The sequence below is a fragment of the Eulemur rufifrons genome, chromosome 2 (assembly GCF_041146395.1).
Source record: "Eulemur rufifrons isolate Redbay chromosome 2, OSU_ERuf_1, whole genome shotgun sequence".
Classification (NCBI taxonomy): Eukaryota; Metazoa; Chordata; class Mammalia; order Primates; family Lemuridae; genus Eulemur; species Eulemur rufifrons.
Window position 1 is genome coordinate 66846621 of NC_090984.1, and position 26175 is coordinate 66872795.

A 26175-nucleotide genomic window follows, 5' to 3' on the forward strand; every position below is an offset into this window, starting at 1 on the left:
CTGAACCCAATACAAACGAACCAAAAGATGGTGAAAAGTCATGGTATTTATAGACATCAAATCTTAAGTCACACTGTAAGGCTGTAATTAATTTATACTATTATATATTGGATAATTCTAGGCCAAGTTTCCTAAATAGTTTTCCAATCATTTATCTTGTTTGAGAAATACAAGAAAGTTTAATACAATTACTGAATAAGGCAGAAGTTTAAATTAGCAATTGGGATACAATATAAGTGCAGATAATTTATACTACAGTCAAATCTATATCTGTCACAGTATTACGTATATCATGTGTGCATGGACTGTTAGAAGAAATCCATTTAATCTTTAAAGCTGTGGATTTAGTAAGTTTAGTTCTTTAGCACTTTCTTAAAATTCCTGGCAAGAATTTTGATAGCTCTGTTGTCTTACTAAATGGAAAAAAAGCCCACAAAAAATGTTAAGTATGCTGTTATTCTGAAAAGTCATACCTATTTAAGGTATAACAATCAACTAGACCTCCAAGTGCACTTGTGTCTAAAATGTCACTTTTGTCCCCAAAGAGAAGGAAGTTTGATCAAGTATTATATTAAGGTGCTTACTATTCCAAAAAATATAACATCAGAGGAAATTGGTCTTTAATTGGATGCTTGAATTTTTTCCAGGGCTCTTAGTATGTTTAGATGTTGGTATCTTGACTTTGACACTTTCCTGATTGCCCTTTATAGCAGCCTCAAGGCGGGCTTTCAGGGCCGGAGAAGAAGCCATTAAACTTTTAAAAACTGATGAATACTGAGGCCCAATCTGCATGAGATTTTGCAAAGCAAAGTCATGTAAATTTCTCATTATGGAAGTTGCAGATCCCAGAGTATTCTCATCCAAAAGGAAGGAAATGAGGATGGGTAAAAGACAGGCCACCAGCTGAGAGCCTAGAAAGTAAACAAATGATGTAAGTTCAGGGACATAAATGTTCATTATACAAGGCTGCAAAAGCACTTGATCTGTACACATTTTTCCCCACTAAGAAAGAAAACAATTCTTCCAATTTCTTCTCCTAAATTAATAATAATATCAATATTTGGGATTAACATAACACCTATCTGTCAATGAATGTGAAATACACATATAATGTGACTAACTGTTTTACAATTTAAACATTGAAATTTTGATTTTGGTGAGATTCTGAGTTTGCATGAATTTAGTGCTGAGACTTACGATGATGTTCTTCAGCAATAGTAACCAGTGCTTCCAAAACCTTTATGCCTTCTTGAAAGATCTGAAGCTCAGTATTGTTTTCAGGTTTTCTCTTGTCTATTTCCTGCAGTTTTTCCACAATAGAGGATGCTAAAGAGTAAATGTATGGGTAGGAAACAGCTGGATTCGGGTACTGAAAAATGGAATGCAGGAGCTGATAGGTCTTGATTTGTACCTAATCAGATAAGAGACAAGAAAAGCATAAACTGTAAATTTAAAAAACAAAGTCCCTGAGGATTCTTTGCAGTTAAAGTAGCAAAGGTATTTAAATTTATTTCTAATTTACCTTTAATTTTGAAAGTTCAAGTGCCAATAGGTATTGAAACTTTGATGCTAACAGTGGTTGTGACAGTTTGGAATGGGATAGACACATATGGGTAAAATAGGGAAGGATAACTATGAATAGTTAATTTTCATTGTTTTTTCTTATTCCCATGTCCCCCCCACCCCCCGCCATGTCCTTCTCTATAATGTAAAAAACCTCCAAAACCAAAAACAAAACACGCACCAACTTGAAAAATATTCTCATGATCAAAAATGTTTAGACAAAAATTACATATATTTGATGTTCAAATGTCATGGTCTGAAGGTTTCAAGGAACCATGTCTGGACCATAGTAATGGTGTGTCATCACACCTCAGAGCCACCACTTGGAGACTGCTACACAAAGCTCCTGTAGGCAGCAGGCAACCAAGGGGACAGAAAGATAAAAGGAAATGACTATACATCAAATACATAAATTATTTTAAGTTAATTGTGATGGTATTTTTTTTTTTTTTTGAGATAGGGTCTTACTCTGTCGCAGGGGCTAGAGTACAGGGACATGATCATAGCTCACTGCAACTTCAAACTCCTGGGCTTAAGCAATCTTTCCGGCTCAGCCTCCCAAAGAGCTGGGACTATAGGCACACGGCACCACGGCTGCATAATTTATTTTATTTTTCATAGAGATGGGGTCTTGCTATGTTGCCCAGGCTGGTATTGAATTCCTGCCCTCAAGGGATTCTCCCACCTCAACTTTCCATAGTGCTAGGATTACAGGCGTGAGCCACCACACCTGCCCTCTGACAGTATTTTAACAATTATTTTTTTCTGAGAGAAAAATCTTGTTTCTATATCTTTAGTAGATATATTTGTGACCAGAAGCCACAACTTATTTTGTAGCATGTAAAAGAAAAGGAAATTAGTCTAGCAACTAAAGGGGCCATAAACTTCACAGGGATCAACTTCCTTGAATAGTTTTTGGAATGAGTTCCATTATCTCACAATTGAATGCATGTGTCAGAGTCTTCCTTTCCTTTTTTTCTTTTTTTTTAAGGAAATCCACTATAACAAGCTATAAAGTAAGTCCCTTATAAAGTTCTAGAGCTATATCAATTTTTAGATTCTCCCATTTCAAATTTAGTTTTTAATAGTTCCTCTCATCCTCTAACCTCTTTATCCTTAGAGCCAAAGAACAAGGCCATAATTATTTGTCACCCCAGGAATAGAATAATCCAAAATCTAAAAATAAAAAATTATAGTCTGATACTTCTTGTTGGAGCCAATAAAATCACAAAGAAAAATTTTGCAAAAGCCTAAACATATTCCTATTACAAACATCTCTTTGCTAGAAGACACTTACCATAGGATCTTTTATCTCAAGAGTAGCCTTAAATTTCTCAATACAACGCTTCTGAAGGCATGGGATGGTAGTTACTTCTGGACTGGTAGACAAAATAAATACCGTGATAGCAGTAAGTAGACTGACTTCATCAAGTTCTTGGTGTGTTCCATCGACTAAAGAGAAATGATCTATTAGAAACAGATCATATTTACTGCTTTATATATCTGTGTGAAGCTGTCTTTAGTTTAGTAGTAACAGATACAGACAATAAACACTGACTGACTTTAAGAACACTGGAGAATGTACATGTTAAGATGTGCATTGTAAGTAATTCCAGAGACAAGAATTACCAAGGTAGTTATAATATTCAAAGGTAAAGATATCAGTAAATATATACACATTTACCAGGAATATACATTTACTAGTTGTGTAACCTTGGACATCTAACTCTATTTTCAGTTTTTTCATTTGTAAAATGGAAATAACAACAGTACTCACATTGACAGGGTTATGAGAAGCAAATGACTCAATCCATGTGAAGCATTTGGAATAGCATACTACAAACACTGCTCAATATATATTAGCTATTATGTTATTATTTTTACTGCACAGCAATACAGAAATGCTTGAACAATTATTTTATTCTTTGTTAAGTTTAAAGTATTTTGATAATACATGTAGCAACTGAAAATACCTTAGCATTTTTTCTATACATGCCATTTCACGGTAGGGAAAAATCTGAAAACAGCTGTGGAGGCCACAATCATTTGAAGGAATTTTCTATTAGAAGTAATCTAACCTGCATTTTCCAAAGCCATACTCCCATTAAATAATTTTAATGAACCTGGTGTGAAAAATCAATGTTATTCGAAAAAAGGTGTGGCAAATTCAACTTACTAAATTGCTTAAGAATGGCTTGTTACTTATGAAGAAATGGTATGTGTATATAGTAGCTTTGGAAACACTATGTGCCAACCCCCTTTTAGGCACTGAGAATACAACTTACAGAGAGGATATATTAGGTTATTAAGTATGAAATGTCCAATTTCCTTAAGTACTAAGTTTGACAGGCGATATCTCTGACATTTCACTTTGACACTTCTCGTATTTTTATCGTGAAGGTATATCCTCCGTCTTTCAAATGCACATTTTGGCTTGTGATTATCTTTCAAAAAATTTTTTGGAGCAATTCTTGTGAAACCATGGATAAGTCAAAAATTCATGTTATTTTCGATTATGAGTTCCATTGTGGAACTAATGCAGCACAGATAGCTCAAAATATCAACAAAGTGTTTGGGAAGGATATTGCTAATTGAACACACAGTACATTGATGGGGTTTGAAAAGTTCCATTCTGGTGATTTTCATTTTGAAAATGAGCCATGTGGGCAACCTGAGACCAAGATGGATAATGATAAGCTGAAAGCTGTAGTGGAAGTGAATCCATCTCATCCTACATGTGAATTAGCAGCAAGGTTTGATGTTACTATTCCAACAATATTGGACCATTTGAAACAAATTGGCAACGTAAAGAAGCTGGATAGAAGGGTTCTGGGTTAAGATGTTGACCTGACCCTGGCCAACATCTTAACAGTAACCTCATGAGAGACTGGGAGCCAGAACCAACTAGATAAACTGCTTCTCAATTTCTGACCCAAAGAAACTGTCAGATAACAAATGCTTGCTATTTGAAGCTACTAAGTTTTGGAGCAATGTGTTACGCAGCTGTCATGATCAGCTCCTTCTCTAATTTCTCTCAGTAGCTATTCTAAATCCTGTTCTAGCCTCACTCACTGATACACAACCAAAAAAACCATTTTTGGTGTGTGATGAGACAAGCTCATCATAATGCTCAACATATAGACTTATAATGTATTGTTTTCCATTCTTACCTCCTGTTCTTTCCTCCTACTGGCAGAGGTTAATCCTTCTAAATGTGTTGTAAATTTTACTCCTTCTGCCTAGACAGGGATGCTGCTTTCCTCTCTAATACTTCTTACTTCAATCTCATCTCTACCTCCTTTTTCCTCTGTATGAAATCATGCTAGAGTCTCACCTTTAAAAAAAAAAAAAAAAAAAGTATTCCTTAACCCCACACCTTTCCTTCAGCTATTTCTCTTCTTCTTGTCAAGAAGAGCCTATACTTGATCTTTTTCCCTCCTTACCTCTCATTTGTTACCTCAACACTGTGAACTCTATCTCCCATATTGTTTGACTTCTCTATAGTATTTTTATACTCCTGACCACGCCTCCTTCTCTATTAAAACTATCTTTTCTTTGACTTCTATGACTACATTATTTTCTGAATCTCTTCTCACCTTGATTTTAGTCCCCTTCTTGCTCCATAAACTCAAGTCAGGTAATTTCATTATCCTATAGCTTGTGCTGACAACTCTCAAATACATGTACTACAAAATTATCTCTAGCCCAGACCACTTTCTTGAACTTCAGACCTGCATACATCTGCCCCACTCACTTATCTGACAGGCATTTCAAACTCAACTCACTATCTTCCCCTGAAAACCCTTACTTGGTTATTTCTATTAATGGCACCAGGGGTGCTCAAGTTACCCTACCCTTTCAATTTCTAAATCAAACTATCAGTAAATTCTGTTGAAAATTGCTTATTATTTTATTTTCATCATTCTATTCCTCTTTATCCATATTGCTCTTATCTCCAACAGTTTGGCTTTCTTTATACTGCTGCCAAGAGTGATCCTTTAGAAATGCAAATCCTATCACATTACTCTCCTTCTTAAAAAGCCTTTAATGATTCTGCATGCCAATTAAAGGCAGCCCAAATTACAAATCATGCCTATCCCTCCATAATCTGGCCCCATACACCATCCAACTTCATTTCTTTCCTCACGAATTTACCACCCTCCTACTCTTCCCCCTAAACCCACACTCTCTCATTGCTATACTCACTGTCCCTAAATGTACCATAATATTTAGGTCTCCAGGTTTTTGATCATCATTTCTATGATGTCCGTGTGGAGAAAGCTTTTTAATCCTTTAAGAAATTGACTGAGAAGGCTTTTGTGGTAGATACACATATGCACCACTGAGAGCCCCTTTGAGAGAATGTGCTGCCCAGCTGTGGGGAGTGTGATCAGCTATCAGCTCCTTCAGGGTCAGCTTCAGCTACAGAGAGCTGCCTCGCCTGAGATCAAATCATTCCTGGGGCAGCCCATATCTGAGGTAGAGTATGAAGGAAGGCCAGCCCATTTCTGTCATATATAAAACACTCTGACGGGCAATCTCACTTCAGAGCTCTCTTGAGAGGTTCACTGAGATTTGTTGGGGAAGTGCATTACCGTTTGACTTCTTTTGCCCAATATTGCCTTCTCTTTTCTTCACAGATGTTGTTCCTTAATAAACTTCTTGCTCCCCCAACTCCATAGAAGAGTGTGCTTTTAGAGAACCTTACTTGTGACACTGCCTGATTTACTCAGACAGTGCTTATTACTCACATTTTTTTTTGACAGTTACTATCCTTTTTATTGTACTCCAAATGCAGTGATAAGACATTATTATTGCCTTCAAGAGCTCCTTATGGTATTAATCACACCTTACCGCAATTCATAGGAACCAGACTCCATTAGACTCCCAACTTAGGGTGAAGTGGGTGGTTAATAAATGCTGAATTCAATTGAAAACTTTTAACATATGAAAGCAAATATGGTGAATTGTGACATAAACAGAAGAAAGAAGGCAGGGATAATGTATAATATATCTAAAGACTTTTTACAATCATTATAACATACTGTTGAAAATAAAAACCACACAACAATAAGAAAGGTGAAAAATAAATTTTAATGACTGGCTATCATTTATTGATATATGCCAGGTAATAAGATGCTTTTGACATATTATGTTACCACTCTAAAAAATTTCTGCAACGTAATATTCTTATTAATGAGAAAACTAAGGCTCAGAAAAATTGGGAACTTGGCTAGTCACTTAGCTATTAATAGTAAATGCTGGAGTAATGAACCATATTGGTCTTATTTTATATTTAAAGTATATGGCTTATGCACATTTCAGTATACTGTATTAAAAAGTTCTGTTAGCTAGACATGGATCATATTACATTTTTAAATAAACATATATCTGAAAGTCTTCCACTGTCAACTTTATGTATAGGCTGCCTGTCATTTATTTAACTGTCATTAAAGGTTAAAGATACTAAAATGAGAGCATTGGTGTTTTCTATCTATCTACTTACATATCCTCTAAACACACAGTGAGTCATCAATATTCACCATATTCACTCATCTCTAGGTGAGATGGCCAAACATGATCAAGTAAATAGCTTATCCTCAGAAAACTGTTTCTCTCACTTTTTAAAACAAACTGAACAAATGCTTCTAAACAGCCTTAATTACCTGGATCCCAACAGTCAAGAATTGTTATTAGAGCATTTCGGAGAAGGTCAGTCCAAGCAGTTTGGCTCTTTTCTGCTCGGGCCATAGGAGAAGATAATATTCCTTTCAGAGCCTGTAGGGAAGCTGCAACTGTTGAAGATAACTGGCCCCCAGGTAACTTCACAGCAGTCTCTCTGAGGACCCCAATTGTGAGGTACAATATAGTAGGGAGAATTGAGATGCTTCCTGTAAGATACATTTTTAAAAAACACTCTGGATTTCAACACACATATCTATAGTTTCTAAAAAGAAATCATCAATGAGTAAGACAATGTCAGAGATTTCTATAGATTTTAAGATTATTTTTTCCCCACTCCAAGATTATTTTTCATGAAGTAGTATAACTAAGATAATTTAAGTAACTTTATTAAGATTTTAAGTTTAGATTAAATTTTGATGTTATAATTAGAGATGTTATTTAAATTGAATCACTTAGTATCATTATGCTTTTGTTGTTTTACTTGGCAGTTGACAAATGATTATTTTTTACTGTGGTAAAATATATATAACATAAAATTTACCATTTTAACCACTTTTAAATGCACAATACAGTGGCATTAAGTACATTCACAACTGTTGTGCAACTATCACCACTATCCATTTGAATATATTTTATATTAAACTCTTTTTCAAGAAATTTGGGGAGATCCACTCAGTATAAAATATTAAGTTTTCATGCCCACTAAGGAGTTGAAAAGTCAGTTATAAGTTTAAAATATAAGTAAAAAAAACTTTAAAGCTAAAATGGTCAATTTAATTTTCTTAGAGGCTACTCAATAAAACTCATATGGTTTATTTTTACCCCTAATTTTCTGCTAGTCACTTTTCCTTCTACTTCTGGTGTAAGACAGTGTAAGAACAAGGAGTACAGGTTTTAATTCAAATTGAAGCTTAAAGTCAATAAGCTGATAATGAGACAGCATATAAATTGGTCAGGACGCATTTAGGCAGAAATATGCTTACCTATAAGAAGTATTATTAAATACTAAATACCTATTATGTGCTAGATTTCAGAGAGTATACAAAATTTGGTTGGAAACAAGACATACACATCTATATATATTTTTATCTTCTATATATAATAATCAATTACATATGTTAGGTCTGGAGCCAAAAGAGAGACACATGAAGCCTCATGTGTAGCAAAATGCTGTTTATTTTGAGCATCTGGGTAGAGGCCAAAGAGCATCCACACTGAGGGAGGTGAAAGCCTTGGGTTTTATAGAGGGTTTCTCAGTAGGGAGTGAGTACCCAGGTCAGAACAGCCACTACAATAAATTTTTTTAAACAACCAATTTCTGGGACCCCTGCATCAGTCTCAGCCTGTAGAGATAAGGGAGGGGGGTAGCTTTGTCCTTATCAGGAGGGATAGGAATGCTGGCTGCAGCTGTCTGTTAGATTTACAACATTTGGGGACTCTCCAGACTTCTGTGGCTATTGTTTTACAAGCCCAAGTTTTCCCATTAACTGCATTCCGTCCTATACATACTTTTTGGGTTCCCACCTGGAACAAACCTAACAACATATAATGCCTCTATATGACAGATAAAAGCTATAGACCTACATATAGAAATAACCTATGTATATACATGAAAAGACAAAATTCATATGAGCTAGAGTTTTTAGGGAAGCCTGTACAGATGAGGTAGGCCTGGAGTTAAACTCTGAAGGAAGAAAAATTTTAAGAAGCAGAGAAAGGTCATTTCAAATCAAGTGACAATATGGAAAACAGCCCAGACCAAGGATGAACATGAAGCCTCCTGGGTTTAAGATTTGTATACAGAAGGAATCAGGAAAAGGCAATGAGTCAGCAGAGCTGTATGGAGAACCATAAATACTCTGTTAAAGAGTATGGACTAAATTCCAAACAGAACTGGATATGAAGACAAACCTGTATCATCACTGAGGCAGGAAAAGTCCATTAGATACAGTATACCAAAAAATGTCCAAGAGCTAATAATTACCACTGGCTGGTTTAAAATACTGTCAATCATAGAAGAGGATATCTATAGTATTTGCCGTGTCTATATTTTCATCCTTTTAGTAAAACAAATTACTATACAGAATGTAATCCTAATCTTACAGGATAAAAGACAATACTCAGATGTTTGGGTTAGTATTCATTTAATGAGACAAAGATTAGCAACTAGGCTCCATTATCTATGCCATTTCTTTCCTTCCACATTAAGTCAAGCAATGACATACCACAGCATACCTTCAGGAGAGCACACTGCAGGAAGTTCAGAGAGAATAACCAACGCAGCTGAAACCAATCTACTTCCATCTTCTGACAGCATCTGTGGCTTTGTAGCTTTTACTCCTGGGCTACCTGTCAATTTAGGATTTAGTTCTGGGAGCTGTCTAACTAGAATGCACACACACAATTCCAGTGTTGCAAAGACCAAAGACTTCCCGGGCACAAGTCCTCCTGTGTCCTTTCCCTCTCCAAACTCTGGCAGGGTTTCCTTTTCAGCAGCCCCATCATCAACTAAAAGACAGAAACAATAGTGTTTAATAAATACTTAGTGCTTGCTTTGCTTCTGGTAGATGGCAACTTAGTTAATTTCTGTTATAGGTAACACATTTAATGACTAAAGTTATGGGTATTAAAGATTGAGTGAGGAAGCAGTTATGGAGGTAAAAGTAGTCATCTTTATTATGACTTCTTATTGCAATGGATCAAAAGAGGTCTTTGTAACCCCATCAGGCTTAAAATATTGCCTGGTTATTTCCTTGCTGTTAAGAATGTAAACCTGACGGCTGGAGCTCCAGCAGTGACAATGTGACCATAGGTATTGATAGTGGCTGGGAAGAAAGATAGAAGCCTAGGTCCCCAATATCTTTAAGAAGGTGCCATACCAGCCCCAGACTGCCTCATTCTGGACTTCCTTTGAGGTGAGAAAATAATCTTTGTGGTTTAAATCCACTGTTTTCTATTATATGTTGTCAAATGTAATCTGAAATGATAAACTCACCAATATCATGTTAGACTTGTAAATGGGCAATTCACAAAAATAAGTCATCAAAAATTGTCAGTAGTTCTTTCTATGAACATTGCTAAACATAGGTAAAGCAAGTACTCTAGTAGTATAAGGAATTTTTTTCTCCCAGGTTTTGCTTAAATTCTTATTTTCCCAAAAAATAGTAGTTTTGCTACTGACAATATCCAAGCTAACATGTAGAGGTGAATGAAAATGAGAAGATTTGAAGCCATTCCTAGACACATTTCATTTTTACTCTACAAAATACATTATCAAAACTATAAAGATATATTAAATAATATTTTAAAAAATAATGATGCTATTTGGCATTAAGGGTTAACATTTACCTTCTGCACTTCGTCTTTTCTCCTTCACATGTTCTTGAGCTGCACAGATAATCTGCCTTACCACTTCAAGTGAAGCCAGTTGAATGGAAGGCGACTCTCTAGTCAAAATTACTCTATGTAGCACATTCAGCAACTCGATACCCAAGTCCTATCACAGAAAATATGTAAGGTACACTGTTTTGGAAATTGTGCTTCTTTTTTTTTTTTGGTAAAAATACCAATGTTAAATGCCATGACAAAATTCAGAAAAATAGAATATAACAAATTACTAATAAAAAATAAAGATATTAGTGCAATGAAGTTATATAACACTTGCTCCACTATAAACCAACTCCAGATTGTCTATTGCCAAATCTTGTGGGAGATGGCACCATGACAAAAGATCATTTTCACACAAGTACTAAACTAGGAAAACAGAAAAGGAAATTTCCAAAACAACATCTGAAATTTGGCTAAAATAATACAAGGGCTGACATGTACATTCCCAGATTTTTTTAAGAGACAGGGTCTCGCTCTGTTGCCCAGGCTGGAGTGCAGTGCCGTGAGCTGTGATTCGAACTGCTCACTGCAACCTTGAACTCTGGAGCTCAAGCAATGTTCCCACATCAGCCTCCCAAGTAGCTAGGAGTACGGGCATGTGCTACCAAGCTTGGCTAATTTTTTCTATTCTTAGTAGAGACAGGTCTCAAACTCCTGACGTCAAGCAATCCTCCTGCCTCAGCCTCCCAAAGTGATGGATTACAGATGAGAGCTATAGTACCTGGCTGATTCCTAGATTTATGTTAAGGTTTTCTACTAATAATAAAAAATGAAAGAAAACTATGGCATTAAAAGTGGATCATAAAATAATAAGATAGGCTAAATAGTTCTCTAAAGAATAAAATACACTGGAGAAATACCATTCCATTCTCTCTTCTCTTTTTTTATTGATTAGACTGGATGCTTGCTTTCTTCTTTGAAAATAACAGAGTAAGACTGTCATTATAATACTTGTTTTTAAACATACAGAGAAAGTAAATACAAAGAATTTAACATTTGTTCAAGTCCAATCCAAGTTGGGTAGGAACCTGATGCTTTAAACCTAATAAATGTTAGTGTTAAACACTTAAATAATAGCTAGTCTATCTAAAGAGAAAATCATACTACCCATTTATCTTAATGCCTAAGAGTCAATGATAACAAAAGTAATATATTGGATAAAACATTATGCTAAGAGTATCTGCTCAAATGCACACTTGTCCTTGAGAAAAGCAGTCAAAGGAAGTGCCATATTTTGTACAGCAATCCTTCTAACCATGGCCACAACTGGGTCAGATCTTAGTGTCTGAGTCTACCTATAGGCTAGGCAGCAGTCTCTTAACAAGACTTGGAGGGAGAACTCGGCCAACAAGAATATGTTTCAATGAACAGTAACTACATGAACCAATTAGATTCTCTTAGGGAAATGCAATATAAGATACAGGCACATACAAAGGGCAGGCTGCACAGAAGCAGGAAAAGCAAAGGACTAATGCCATATATAACTAGTGGTTACTGTTCTGGATAATGCAATATAGAACCTTCCCATCACTGCAGAAAGAAGTAGAGAAAGAATGTGGTAGAGTCAGAGGCATGATTGCTCCTGGGTCACCACATATGCTGATGGCATTCTGGTTCAAAGGCCTAGCTGTGCAGCTGTTTAGTTTTCTTTTTTATTTCTCCGTGTTCACCTTCTGTTCGTTGTAGTAAACTGAACGTGTTTCTGTTCCTTCAAGTCTACAGAAGCCTTACAAAAAAACCCAAGAAATCACCTGATCACTGCCAATTTTAGACCTGGGCCAAGGAACATCTAGAAGCGCCTGTAATGCATGTAAACAAGCAGTAATGCTTTCCATGGTTGCATCTGAGCGTAAGGAACACAGAAATTCCACACTGATTCCTGTGGAAAGCAAAAAAGAGAAGGAGGCTTCTTTGAGATTATCAGTTAAATAATTAATCTTCTATTTTGACAAGATACACAAATAAGCTTAGCAAAAAGGTAATGAAAATAAATCACAATGAATTTAAGACTCTAAACTATTAGGAGATAAGGCAAGTTCCTTAACTGTTTTCATTTATACATACACAAAGAATAATCTCCACTGGGCTTGTACACTAGTTGCTTAGTTGCTGTGAAATAGTTCAAAGATGCAAAAATTAGAATAAAATTGTACCAGAGAACTTAAAGTATTATAACTTTATATTGTCTAAAATTTATCGAGTGATTATCATGTATCAGGCACTGTGCTCTACATGTATCATTCTATTAAGTACTCATAATAACTGATGAAGTAGGGACTATGATTACTACTCAATTTCAGATAGAGAAATGAGCACACAGAGCTTAAGTAATTTATTTAAAAATTTATTTTTAATCAACAAATAATAGTGAGCTTGAGTAATTTAATTTGTTCAAGGTCAGTCACAATGGTGCACATCAAGAATTTGAAGTCAGGTAGTTGAACTGAATACCTTATGCTCATAATAACTCTACAATCCTTCATTCTATACGTTTGTTTTTAAAAAGCTGTCATCCTAAGGCAACTGGAAATAAATTTTTAATATACTCAATGATATAGGAATCTGGTCATGTCTAGCCTAGGAATGAATAATAATAGAAGTTCTATGAACCATAAATTTTAATTTAATCTTTTGCTTTTATAACAGTCATATTTCATTTAATCAATAAATTCTTTAAAGGTAATGATCTTATAGTTTGTTTCCTCAGAACTAGGTTAAATATGGAAAACCATTTATTCCATTTATTGTAGAAGCTCACTGTGTTATCTTAGGAAGACATTTCACTTTAAAAAATGGCATTCTGGAAGGCTAAAAATGGGTTAAATTTCATAAATCTAAAAATCTCAGTAATCTTTGATCTTTTATGGAACCTACTTTTTAGAACCTTGCAACCCTTGAGAACAAGGAGGAAAACTCCTCAGTATATTGGTATTTTTTAATGTATGTACTGAGAAATTCAGAACATTTGGAGATACCACATGGATCTTTTCAAAATCATGTGGAAAGATCTAGGCTTCTCCTACAATTTCTATAATTGATTTGACTTGATGCAAAAGTCAACTGTAATAGAGTTCTAGACTTAAAAATAATAAAACTTGTCATTTTACAAAATGTATACAAGTTTACCCAGTATACATATCAAGACAATCACTAACACTTAACAAAGAATAAAATGACAGCCACCAAGAGGCAGCAAGGCAAAATTTAAGAATAATCCCTATAAGATGTAAGCTTTTAAGCTCTTTTACTGACCTAAAATAAGATGGAATCTATCAGTGTAGACATCCTCAGGAGACTTAACTGTAGCCCCAGATGACGAACCCTGACACATGGAAGTTGGTGTTACAGGCCTCGAGAGATCAGATGCTCCTTCATCTGGGTCAGCGACAACAAAGCCTGTGCTTGTAAGCCACAATGCTGTAGCATGGAGGATAAGTGCCCAGGAGTGGTAATAATGCCACTTTGCATTTTCACTAGTCTCTGCTGTGTAGAACGCACCACCTACCAAAAAAGGGAAGCAAACAGTTTCGGGAGGAATAAAAGAGATTAGCTTCTAGTATATTTTCTCTTTTCTCTGTCACAAGCTATAGACCATTTCTATCACTCTGAAAGTTCCTTTGTACTCTTTTTCAGTAAGTCCTCTATACCCCAAGGCAACTACTTCCTGATTTTTATTAGCATAGATTAGTCTTGGCTGTTCTTGGATTTCATATAAATGGAATCATATATACAGTATATATTCGTTTGTGACTGACTTTTTATTAGCCTAAAAATGTTTTTAGACATTCATTCATGCTGCTATGTTACCAATATTTTGTTATCAATGTTTTTATTTCTCCTAGGAATACAACTGTTGCGTCATAAGGCTGATTTACCTTTAACTTGTAAGAAATTTGCAGGCTAATTCTTTTTTTTTTTTTTTTTTGAGACAGTCTTGCTCTGTTGCCCCGCCTAGAGTACAATGGCATGATCATAGCTCACTGCAACCTCAAACTCCTCGACTTGAGTGACCCTCAGCCTCCCAAGTAGCTGGGACTATAGGCGTCTACCACTGCGCCCACCTAATTTTTCTTCCATTTTTGGTAGAGATGGTATCTCACTCTTGCTCAGGATGGTTTTGAACTCCTGAGCTCAAGCAATCCTCCAGCCTCAGCCTCCCAGAGTGCTCGGATTACAGGAGTGAGCCACCGTGCCGCGCCCTTGCAGGCTAATTCTTAAGCTTTTATAATCAATTAATATATAATTAATTATAATATCAATATATTAATTATACATTCCGGAGAGAGTGCAACGGGTCAGTCTCCAGGAGTGGAGAAAGACCTGCTTTTATAATTTAATAAAATATTTTATTTTATTTTATTTTATTTTATTTTTTTTTGAGACAGAGTCTCACTCTGTTGCCCAGGCTAGAGTGAGTGCCGTGGCGTTAGCCTAGCTCACAGCAACCTCAAACTCCTGAGCTCAAGCGATCCTCCTGTCTCAGCCTCCCGAGTAGCTGGGACTACAGGCATGCACCACCATGCCCGGCTAATTTTTTCTATATATATATTTTTAGCTGTCCATATAATTTCTTTCTATTTTTAGTAGAGATGGGGTCTCGCTCTTGCTCAGGCTGGTCTCGAACTCCTGAGCTCAAACGATCCGCCCACCTCGGCCTCCCAGAGTGCTAGGATTACAGGCGTGAGCCACCGCGCCCGGCCAATATAATTTAATAAAATATTTTAAAACAAAATATGTGTATATGTGTGTTTAAAACAAATACCAATAGCCATTTATCCACTTCCAAGACAGACATTAACATTTTGCCTTCTTTTATTTTCTTTCTTTCTTTTTTTTTTTTTTTTAGAGATAGGGTCTTGCTCTGTTGCCTAGGCTGGAGTGTAGCAGTGCAATCATACCTCACAGCACACAGCAGCCTCAACCTCTTGGGCTTACGTGATCCTTCTGCCTCAGCCTCCTGAGTAGCGGGGACTATAGGTGCACACCACCATGCTTGGCTAATGTTTTTTCTTTTTCTTTTTATTTTTTGTAGAGACGGGGTCTCGCTATGTTGCCCAGGCTGGTCTCAAACTCCTGGCCTTAAATAATCTTCCTGGTTTGGCCTCCCAAAGTGCTGGGACTACAGACTCATGCCACCATGCCCGGCTTTATTTTCTTAAACCTCTTAAACCTTACTTTTTTTCTTAAAAAACCTAAAACTTTGTTACAACAGTGAATCCTTGCCCCTCCTTTCATTGCCACTTTCTTTAAGTCAGTGTGAATCATCAACGATGATTTTAATACTTTTACAATAATGTACATATTCATTAATAATGTAAGCTATTTTTTAGTGTTTAAAACTTTACTTAAAAGGCATATTGTATGCATTCTTTTTGAACTTGTTTTTTTACCTGACATTATGCCTTTGAGATTTACTTATGTTGATATATGTCTGTCATTGATTTTTACTGTTAAATTATATCAATAAATCAGTTTATTTCCATTTTGTTTCAATTTTTATGCCATTGAAAAGTACAATATAGAAGTTGCTTCTTCCATAAATAACCTAATCATAATCTTTGTCCATTTGCTACTTGGTGTTTATCATTTTCTTACTGATTCATCAATCCTTTATGTATATAATTTAATACTATTCCTTTGTGGTTGCATGCCTTACAGATCTTCTCTCCCAGTCTATAGCCTGTCCTTCCTTTCACCCTTTTAAAACTAATGTAATCAGTCATTTATGGTTTGTGTGTATTACCTGATACATTTTTTTTAACTTAAGATCATAAAGATCTATCAGCTTTACAGTTTTGCCTTTAGCATTTTGACCTTTAGTAGAACTGGAATTTACTTTGTAAGTATGAAGTGGAGATAGGAATCTAATTTTTATAGTTACTAATACTGCATTTTATGGGTTAGTTATTTGGTAGCCATTGGGCATAGTGACTCACACTTATAATCCCACTACTTTGGGAAGCCAAGGAGGGAAAATCGCTTGAGGCTAGGAGTTAAAGACCAGCCTGAGCAACATAGTAAGGCCCCTGTCTCTACAAAAAATAGGACAATCAGCTGGGTATGGTAGCACACACCTGTATTCCCAGCTATTTAGGAGGCTGAGACAGCAGGATCGCTTGAGCCCAGCTCAGGAGTTTGAGGTTGCAGTGAGCTGTGATCATGCCACTGCACGCTAGCCTGGGCAACAGGGTGAGATCCTGTCTCAAAAAAAAAAAAAAACCAACTTAAAGATTTTCAATCAAGGAAATAACAAAATAAAACAATGACATATTATTTTATTCCCATCAGGTTAACAAAAATCATTAAGTATGGTAATATATCATGTTGGGAAGGTATGCAGAAACTGAAACATGTTGCGGATCGATGTATAAATTGTTATAACCTCTTTAGAGAGTAATTTGGCAGTATCTTATGAGGTAAGATGTGCATGCCTTATGATCTCATGAATCAACTTCTGGGTGCCTACCCTAAAGCAACTCTTGCATGCTTATTCTGTGAGTGAAAATTATTCTGGGGAAAACGTTTCAGATAAATGTTACCTGCTAAAGAGGAAATTTCGAAAATATAAGTTACTGTCACTTGAGGAATTATCTAATTATTTTACCTCCTTACCCTCAGCAGGAAGTTGGGAGGCAAATTCTGAAGGCAAAGTTAAGAGAGCAAAATCCTGAAGTGCAGCAAGCCAGAGTCTGCTTAGCGTGCCGAGATCTGTGTAGACTAAGTCAAGCAGTCCATCTGATGAATATGATCCATTTCTGACACTTTCTTCTAAATAGGTGATAGTCTTCAAAGGTTGTTTGTGGGTTTTATGTCTTTGTACAGCAATTATGTAGACCTGTTAAAGGTTAATTTAAAAATAGGAAAATATTTTATCTGCTAAGAAGGTGCCATAATATTTTTATATCTTCCTGAAGAGGTAGATTCACCTTTGAGCATACTGCACTTGAAATGCATAGTGGTATCAAGAAGGCACATATGTGAAACCACACATAGAACCAGGGTAGAGGCCGGGCGCGGTGGCTCACGCCTGTAATCCTAGCACTCTGGGAGGCCGAGGTGGGCGGATCGTTTGAGCTCAGGAGTTCGAGACCAGCCTGAGCAAGAGCGAGATCCCATCTCTACTAAAAATAGAAAGAAATTATATGGACAACTAAAAATATATATAGAAAAAATTAGCCGGGCATGGTGGTGCATGCCTGTAGTCCCAGCTACTCGGGAGGCTGAGACAGGAGGATCGCTTGAGCTCAGGAGTCTGAGGTTGCTGTGAGCTAGGCTGACGCCACGGCACTCACTCTAGCCTGGGCAACAGAGTGAGACTCTGTCTCAAAAAAAAAAAAAAAAAAGAACCGGGGTAGAAAGAGCCAAAAATATTATCTTCAATGAGATGCATTAAGGATAACAAACACCTGGTAAATATGCTGCCACTCTGCATATCTGCAACCACAGCATCTATAATCGATTGATCCTGGCACTCTTTCTCATGAAGACTAGTTATGGCCTCATAATCCCAACACATGGGCCACCTCTGAACTAAAATACTGAAAATATTTTCATTCAAACTTACCACTAAATCACTACAAAAAGTGTATGTACATAAATAGATTTAACAAGGACTACAGAATATTAAAGTACTCAACATAGTACATAACATGTACTATCCCCTTTATCTACAACTCTAAAATCCAAAAAGCTCTGAAAAAATGTATTGTGGCAAACTAATCTAGTGGCAAAAGTGACTGAACTCATGTGAAATTATTTATAGTCTTCATACCCAACACAGTATGAATATTCAAACATTTTACTACAGATATATTAATGTGTTGGATTATAGATTCTATGGCACTGCCCCAGACTTCCAAGATGGATACATGAAATATGTACTGTATTACTTTTCTAAAATCCCTGAAATTCTACCAAATATATCTGATCCAAGGATTTCAGAAAAGAGATTATGGACCTCAATTACACAGAATATATTGGTCAGTCATTACTTATCTTTGCTGAGAAAAGAACAGGAGGAGGTAATGGGCTTAAGCAAGGGCACAGAGATTTAAATTATTATAAATAACACCACGTGAGCAGAATTATCTATAAAATAGGTTACAGATTTTCTGTTTACTTTAGTAAAAGCATGTTTTAAAAGCATAAAGAGCCAGGCATGGTGATGCACGTCTGTAATCCCAGTTACTTGGAGGCCAAAACGGGAGGATCACTTGAGCCCAGGAGTTCAAGACCAGTCTGGGCAACATAGCAAGACCCTATCTCAAAAAAAAAAAAAAAAAAAGGGACAAAGACTTGACTGTTAAACATAATTAGATCCAGATTATTACATCTAGGCAGAACTACTTCTTAATAAAGGTTTGTCAACTCTAATAAGAAAAATAGCTCCACTGGAGGAAATCCTTCTATACATGTTAGTTAATTCTCTCAGTTGCAATCTGAGACTATATGCCTTTTATTAAAGTGATGTATGAACCAAGATTGGCTATGTTTGGTAAATGATGAAGTTGAGTGATGGGGATTTGTGGATGCATTATATATACTATTCTATCTCCCTTTGTACATGCTTAAAAATTTCTGTAGTAAATTAAAAAATGATATAGCTTTCCTCTTGATTAGAAAAGTAAATAAACAAAAGTTAAGCATTTTATTACAAGATTTCTTTATTCTTAGAAAATAAAATGACTGCTATATAATATTCAAAAGTCATTTTATGAAAGAGAGTTAAAAAAGATTAAAGTAGATGTTACAGAGCTGAAATAGCATATAAGCAGACCCACATTTCCGAATTCAGATTTTGATATAATAACAGTTGATTTCCATTGGCTGTTTTTTTTTCTTTTTTTAAAGAGACAAGGTCTTGCTATATTGCTCCTGGGCTCAAGCAATCCTCCCACCTCAGCCTCCTGAGTAGCTGGGACAATAGGCGCCTGCAACCGTGCCCAGCCTCCATCGGCTATTATAAAGTATCTCTGGCTCATAACTGGTCCTGCTTAAAGCAGTAGATAACACACTATGGAGGGCTCTTTACAATACTTGGCCAACATGTCAATTAACATAAAAATTAATCTCATGTTAGAAGTCTCTTGTTTACCTTAAAAACGGACTTATTTGTAGTTAATTTTAAGTAGTTAATTTTGGTTTATGACCTAAGGTGTTTATTAACAACTTCCAAAATTCCAGTTATAAATTAAGAAGTACCAACCTCTGCCCAGGCTTTTAGCACAGCTAAGATCTCCATGGTAGAAGCACTTTCATTATATAAATGACTTACAGCTTCTTTTCCAGCTTGTATTTTTGTTAATGATGAAACAAGCAACTGATGAACTCTTCGGAGATCATTAAGGTCACTTACAACTCCACTTGTTATCCAGGCACTGCAAACCTAGTTTTTAAGAAAATCAAAAGTTATATTTAAAAATTATAAACATCATCCTTGTGAGTTCAGCAGAGCTCACCCACTTCTCAAGAATCTAGCCACTGAAACCATGCAGCTATCAAGAAATCCAGTGGAATGAGGCTGATAATGATAGTCAAAAGCCAGCATTTCAAAAAGGAATGAAATCTAAGGATGAAGCAAGGAAACCAGTGCTACTAAGTATATAAATTGAAGATTTTAGATGTATTAATATGGAGAAAAGAAGCCATAAAATCACGATCATAAATGTTTAGATATTTGAATTAAATCTCTAATCTTGATTATTTCATCTCATTATTTTTAAACCAGAGATTGTGTGGTTAACTAATGTAATTTAGTTAAAAGATATAGCATTTAACATTTAACATCCTAGGGGCCAGGCGCGGTGGCTCACGCCTGTAATCCTAGCACTCTGGGAGGCCGAGGCGGGTGGATCGCTCAAGGTCAGGAGTTCGAGACCAGCCTGAGCAAGAGCGAGACCCCGTCTCTACTAAAAATAGAAAGAAATTATATGGACAACTAAAAATATATATATAGAAAAATTAGCCAGGCATAGTGGCGCATGCCTGTAGTCCCAGCTACGCGGGAGGCTGAGGCAGGAGGATCGCTTGAGCCCAGGAGTTTGAGGTTGCTGTGAGCTAGGCTGACGCCACGGCACTCACTCTAGCCTGGGCAACAAAGCGAGACTCTGTCTCAAAAAAAAAAAAAATAAAATAAAACATCATTAATAATTCTGCAATGCAAAATGTTTACACAATTATCTGTGGTTCTTCCAGATAGATGCATGATACTTCTTTTTTCTTAGAGAAGATTTGTCCTCTTCTGTGTATGTATTTAGTTTTTGTTTCACTTTACAAAAGATTTCAAGTGGCTTACAGCAAGAACACATATAATAAAGTGATGATAAATTAGAGATGCAGTATAACATTTAACACAGTTCTTTGAATACTGGAGGCACTCAAGTATTTCCTAAACACACTTGAATAAAAGAAAGTTGAAAGAACTAAAACTGGTTTTCCTCATTATGTTTACCGTTTATTTACGCCAGTCCAGCTTTTAATTATTTCAGGTTACTGAAGGCTACATATTGAGTGTTTGACAACCTATTCCAAAAAAAATCAACTATTTATATGGCTCTTAGGTATATGAAAAAATGTTCAACTTCATTTGAAATACAAATCTAAACTTCTGTGATACCCTTTTTACACTATTACATAGACAAAAAGTTTGACAATTCATGATGTTGCTGAGACTATGAGAAAATAAGTACTTTATACATTGCTTGTGGGAGTTTAAATGGTTAACACCTATAATATACTCTTTAATCCATCAATTCAATTTTGGGGAATTTATCTCACAGATATGCTTGTACCAGTGAAATGACCTACGCACAAGGTCATTCACTGCAGCATTATTTTTAATAGCAAAAGATGAAAAAAATCCACATGTCCATCAATATACAACTGGTTAAATAAATTGGAATATATTCACACAGTGGATTACCATACAGTTGTCAAAAAGGAAGAGGAAGTTCCCTAAATTTAAAAAGAAAAAGAATATGGTGTGCTGAGAGTGACAGTGAAACAACAATAAAGAACTTTGGTAACAAATACTAACTGGAGGATTGCTCCCTAAAATTCTCTTTTTCTTTTTTTTTTTTTTTTGAGCCAGAGTCTCACTCTGTTGCCCAGGCTAGAGTGCCGTGGCGTCAGCCTAGCTCACAGCAACCTCAAACTCCTGGACTCAAGCAATCCTCCTGCCTCAGCCTCCAGAGCAGCCAGGACTACAGGCATGTGCCACCATGCCCAGGTAATTTTTTCTCTCTATATATATTTTTAGTTGTCCAGCTAATTTCTTTCTGTTTTTTTAGTAGAGACGAGGTCTTGCTCTTGCTCAGGCTGGTCTCGAACTCCTGAGCTCAAACAATCTGCCCGCCTCAGCCTCCCAGAGTGCTAGGATTACAGGCGTGAGCCACCTCGCCCGGCCTTTAAGATTATTTCTTAAGCTTCTTTTAATCATTTACCTGACATGCTTTGGCAGTGACATCAGGTGGTGTCTCTGTAGTGAAGGCTGGTCTAAGTGCTGCTCCTACCTGGCAAGAAATTATATGACATATCAAACATCAGTAAGATAGCATAACTTCTCCCTCTTTGTAAGGTTATTTTAAAGTTATTTGTTTATAATAGGTATTATGGACACCTGTTATTTTTGCCTGCCCATAATATTTTCCTCTGTTTTTAGATAATAGCATCCTAATTTTGTTTTTCCTTTGGAGAACCATCTCTGTCTCCAACTCTTAGTCCACGTTGTTGTTTTGGAGCCAACAGCACTTCCAAATACATTGGAAGAGAAGGAGAGAAAAAAAAAAAACATTAAAAAATATCTTATCAAGAAAGACAATATGCTCCAGGGACCCACATTGGGACAATGAAAGCTCTCAAGACTTTTGCCAGGAATAATGTGAAAGAAGAATTGTCTCTTTATAAGGCGCTGGGTACTATATAGCACTTGGAGAGAGCAAATCCGAGAAAAAGTCAGTGCAGAAGAAAAGCAGAGCCAACTAAGAGATTCCTAACAATAATTTTCCTTTTCTGCTTAAGTGAGTTGTAATTGTATTTCTAGCACTGGCAATTGTAAGATGGCTAAAAATATAACACAGTTCCCTTTAAGTAAGTTGAATTTTAATATTTTATTCTAATATGATAGTTCTATGTAACTTCAATTCCTTCCTTTTCTTTCTCCCTAAGCATACATTGGTATTACCTGCTAGGAATAAGTGATGGAGATGGCTAACCAACTGCTCTGGTCTCCCTAACTGCTATCCATTAGAAGCTGCTTCTGAACCATAATGAGAGATATCCTTGGTTGAATGCTACCAGAGGATTACAAGACAGGTGATTTTGTTGTTCTCCTCGCTCAACGCACCAGTCAAATAATCAGTTAAAAATATTATAGAACCAGTAAAAGAAACCTGAATCCTTTCCTAAATCTAGAAGGAAAAAAAAATGAAGGCGGTTATATATACTATCCTATTCCAGGAGTATTAATTTGAAGATAAAACAGGCATGTAGCCTAAATAGAATATTTAGTAATGATTTAGTGTTACCTTGTTTACGTAGACATTTTATAAAGGATTTCACTACTAAAGTCCTCTTTTTCCCCAAATTAGGAAGAAGGTTTTAATTTTAAAAATTAACCTTTAAAGTTATAAAAGACCTGTTTTATGTACCACTTTGCTTTTACTTGAAGCTTTATAAAATATTAGCTATAAGATTTATTCTTCAAACACACATTTTCTATATATAGATTATACTGTGATATGTTAGCACATATATATATACTTGTTTATGAATTAAGAGGTGACATGCCAATTAGTTTCACAGACTTTTTATCCATATGTTTAATAATAAAATTCTCTAACAGAACGTGCTTACATTGGCTTGATACTGTTCCAGAATCACATGCCCTGGAAACTCTGGTTCTGGAATAGCTGCAAATCGCCGAATAACAACTAATAGTGTTTCAAGGCCAGAAAGACGGAGCTGGTCACTGTGATCAGTGGCAGCCATAAAAGCCATGCGAATTAAGTCAGCAAGATGTAGCACCAAAAAGTCATCTATAAGAATAAAAAATATATTGGAAGAGAAGGGGAGGAATAAAAGATTAAAAAATATCTTATCAAGAAAGACAATATGCTGGAACTAAGATTTATGTTAAGTGATAACTTCTCCTCCTTTAACTTCATAATCCAGACTTTCTTTTAAGTGTCTCTGATTTTATTAACTTTTTTTTTTTTTTACTATTTGTTAAAAAGACACTTTAAAGCTGGATTTAATGCACACTGCCAATACACATGAAAAACTATCCCAAGAAAATAATTATATACAGGTATTCAAACACCAAAGGCAGAATTAACATCCTTTAAGAGTACTGACAGTATCTTCAATAAAAATTTCATTCAGACTGTCTGATAAAAATACATTAGTTGGGCCGGGCGCAGTGGCTCATGCCTGTAATCCTAGCACCATGGGAGGCCAAGGCAGGAGGATCGCTGGAGATCAGGAGTTCGAGACCAGCCTGAGCAAGAGTGAGACCCCGTCTCTACTAAAAAGATAGAAAGAAATTAGCTGGACAACTAACAATATATAGAAAAAAAATTAGCCGGGCATGGTGGCACATGCCTATAGTCCCGACTACTCGGGAGGCTGAGGCAGAAGGATCGCTTAAGCCCAGGAGTTTGAGGTTGCTGTGAGCTAGGCTGACGCCACGGCACTCTAGCCTGGGCAAAAGAGTGAGACTCTGTCTCAAAAAAAAAAAAAAAAAAAAAGAAAAGAAAAAATACATTTGTTGGTACTTAGGAGACTTTGGGGTTTGATGAATTAGGCAGTACTTTATTTTCTTTATGTCAAATTGAAGCCACAAAACTTAGTGTTCCTTTAAAAAAAAGTTCCATGTAGCTCTTCATATGAACTAGATTATCTTATTTTTGCATGTCTTGCCAAACATAGAAATGATGGCAGTATAAAACATTTCTAGCTATAGAAATGATAAATGAGAATTCCTTTCATTTCTACAACACATTCTTTGGTATAATAATGCTCCTAGGGAGAGACATAAGAAAATCCTTTACCAGGGTTCCAATAATATAATGTTTTGGGGTACAACTAACTTTTACCTAGAATATATGAGAATAAATCAAAGAGCAGAGTCATAGCTCACACTAACAAAACCAACATATCTTAGTAAGTATCAATTACAATTTTAATTGGGAGCACAGAAATCATTAAGTATCTGAGGCATACTAATTTTATACCTATAAGTATCTAGCAGTGTTCATCACAAATAAGAGACCTAAATGCTTGCATAAAAATAATTAAATCAGAGATACCTAATTCATATTCAGACTGGCAATAGCAATTTTGCTACTGTAATTCTTTTGTATGGCAAAGAATATTTTTAAGGCATTTAGAAATATGCATTGTGTCTTTGAACATATGTGTGTAAGTGAATTTAAAAAATGAGAAATTAAATCATAAACACAAACATAAATAGTTAAAAATAAAACTGAACGGTAAGAGGCAAAATGGTCTTACAATCAGGTTTGCTTTATATTTAGATGGGCTCAAATGTTATCTAGGTAATATCCATGACATCAAAACAATCTATAAGCAAAAATTGGCATAAGTTATAAGACAGAAAATAATTTATGGGAACTGGCTGATATACATACTATTTCCCAACAACTGGCTGTTCTCTATAAACTTAGCTCATTGCACATACCCATAAAACAAAAGTGAATGCCAACTTAGGAAATTTAATCATTAAAAATGTATTTAAACATTAAAAATGTACTAGCATTATAGCTTATACAAATATAATCATAACTGATTTAGAAGAATATAAACAATTTTTAGTTTCATTTTTAAAATTAATAATAAAACTATAAGCAGACAGCATTTCTACATATATCATTTGGTCTTTTCATTACTATGCCACTTACTTCTTGAATCTCTTTTTTTCATTTCTTGTGCTAAAGCAATGTCAAAATGTGCAATGTTTGCATTCTCACACTGGTTAATTATCCTACAGACACATTCAGCAGCAAAGACTCTAGTAGCCCATCGGGGATTGGTAAAAGGATGGGATTTTTCATCATTTCTGGTGGTCAGTACTGAGGCATCATCCCCTTTATCTCCTTCTTCCTCTTGCATTGTATCCACACAGATTACAGTTGAAAAATCTTTTTTATCAAGGAAGAACATATGTAATTATAATCAATTGGAAGATATCTTTATAAAAGAACACAAAATTGACTTCATATTCGACTAGAATTACTATTGATCAATCATACATCTTTCTGATAACATCAAATAATTAGCTGTAATAACTACAGATAACAGTGTTGTCTAAAGGAAATACTATAAGAGCTGTGCCAGGTCAAAATCATGAAGTTGTTAAATTATATTCAAAGTAAAAACCAAACACAATACTAAATACTGGAATAATTATCAATCCCCTCCATCTACATGGAGGAAGCTCAAAATTCTCTAGTAGGGAGTGAGGGTGGCATGCAACGGTGATGCTCTTTGAACACTGGGAGCTTGAATGGATTTTTAAGGAGG

At 35.7% G+C, this 26175-nt stretch overlaps 1 protein-coding gene across 1 annotated transcript in view; it reads right to left on the reverse strand.

The window, feature by feature from the left end:
• Positions 1-217: 217 nt before the first annotated feature.
• The window catches only part of HEATR5A (HEAT repeat containing 5A), a 108907-nt gene continuing 82949 nt past the window's right edge, over positions 218-26175 (reverse strand). The window contains exons 24-36 of the mRNA XM_069486407.1: positions 25554-25793; positions 23488-23669; positions 22077-22145; positions 19841-20020; positions 17248-17470; positions 13888-14136; positions 12387-12514; positions 10597-10744; positions 9484-9756; positions 7230-7454; positions 2861-3015; positions 1198-1411; positions 218-911 (exon numbers count right to left, since the gene is read on the reverse strand). Of these exons, the coding sequence (XP_069342508.1) occupies positions 604-911; positions 1198-1411; positions 2861-3015; positions 7230-7454; positions 9484-9756; positions 10597-10744; positions 12387-12514; positions 13888-14136; positions 17248-17470; positions 19841-20020; positions 22077-22145; positions 23488-23669; positions 25554-25793 (2594 nt within the window). The 3' untranslated portion in view covers positions 218-603. The remainder of the gene's footprint in view (positions 912-1197; positions 1412-2860; positions 3016-7229; positions 7455-9483; positions 9757-10596; positions 10745-12386; positions 12515-13887; positions 14137-17247; positions 17471-19840; positions 20021-22076; positions 22146-23487; positions 23670-25553; positions 25794-26175) is intronic.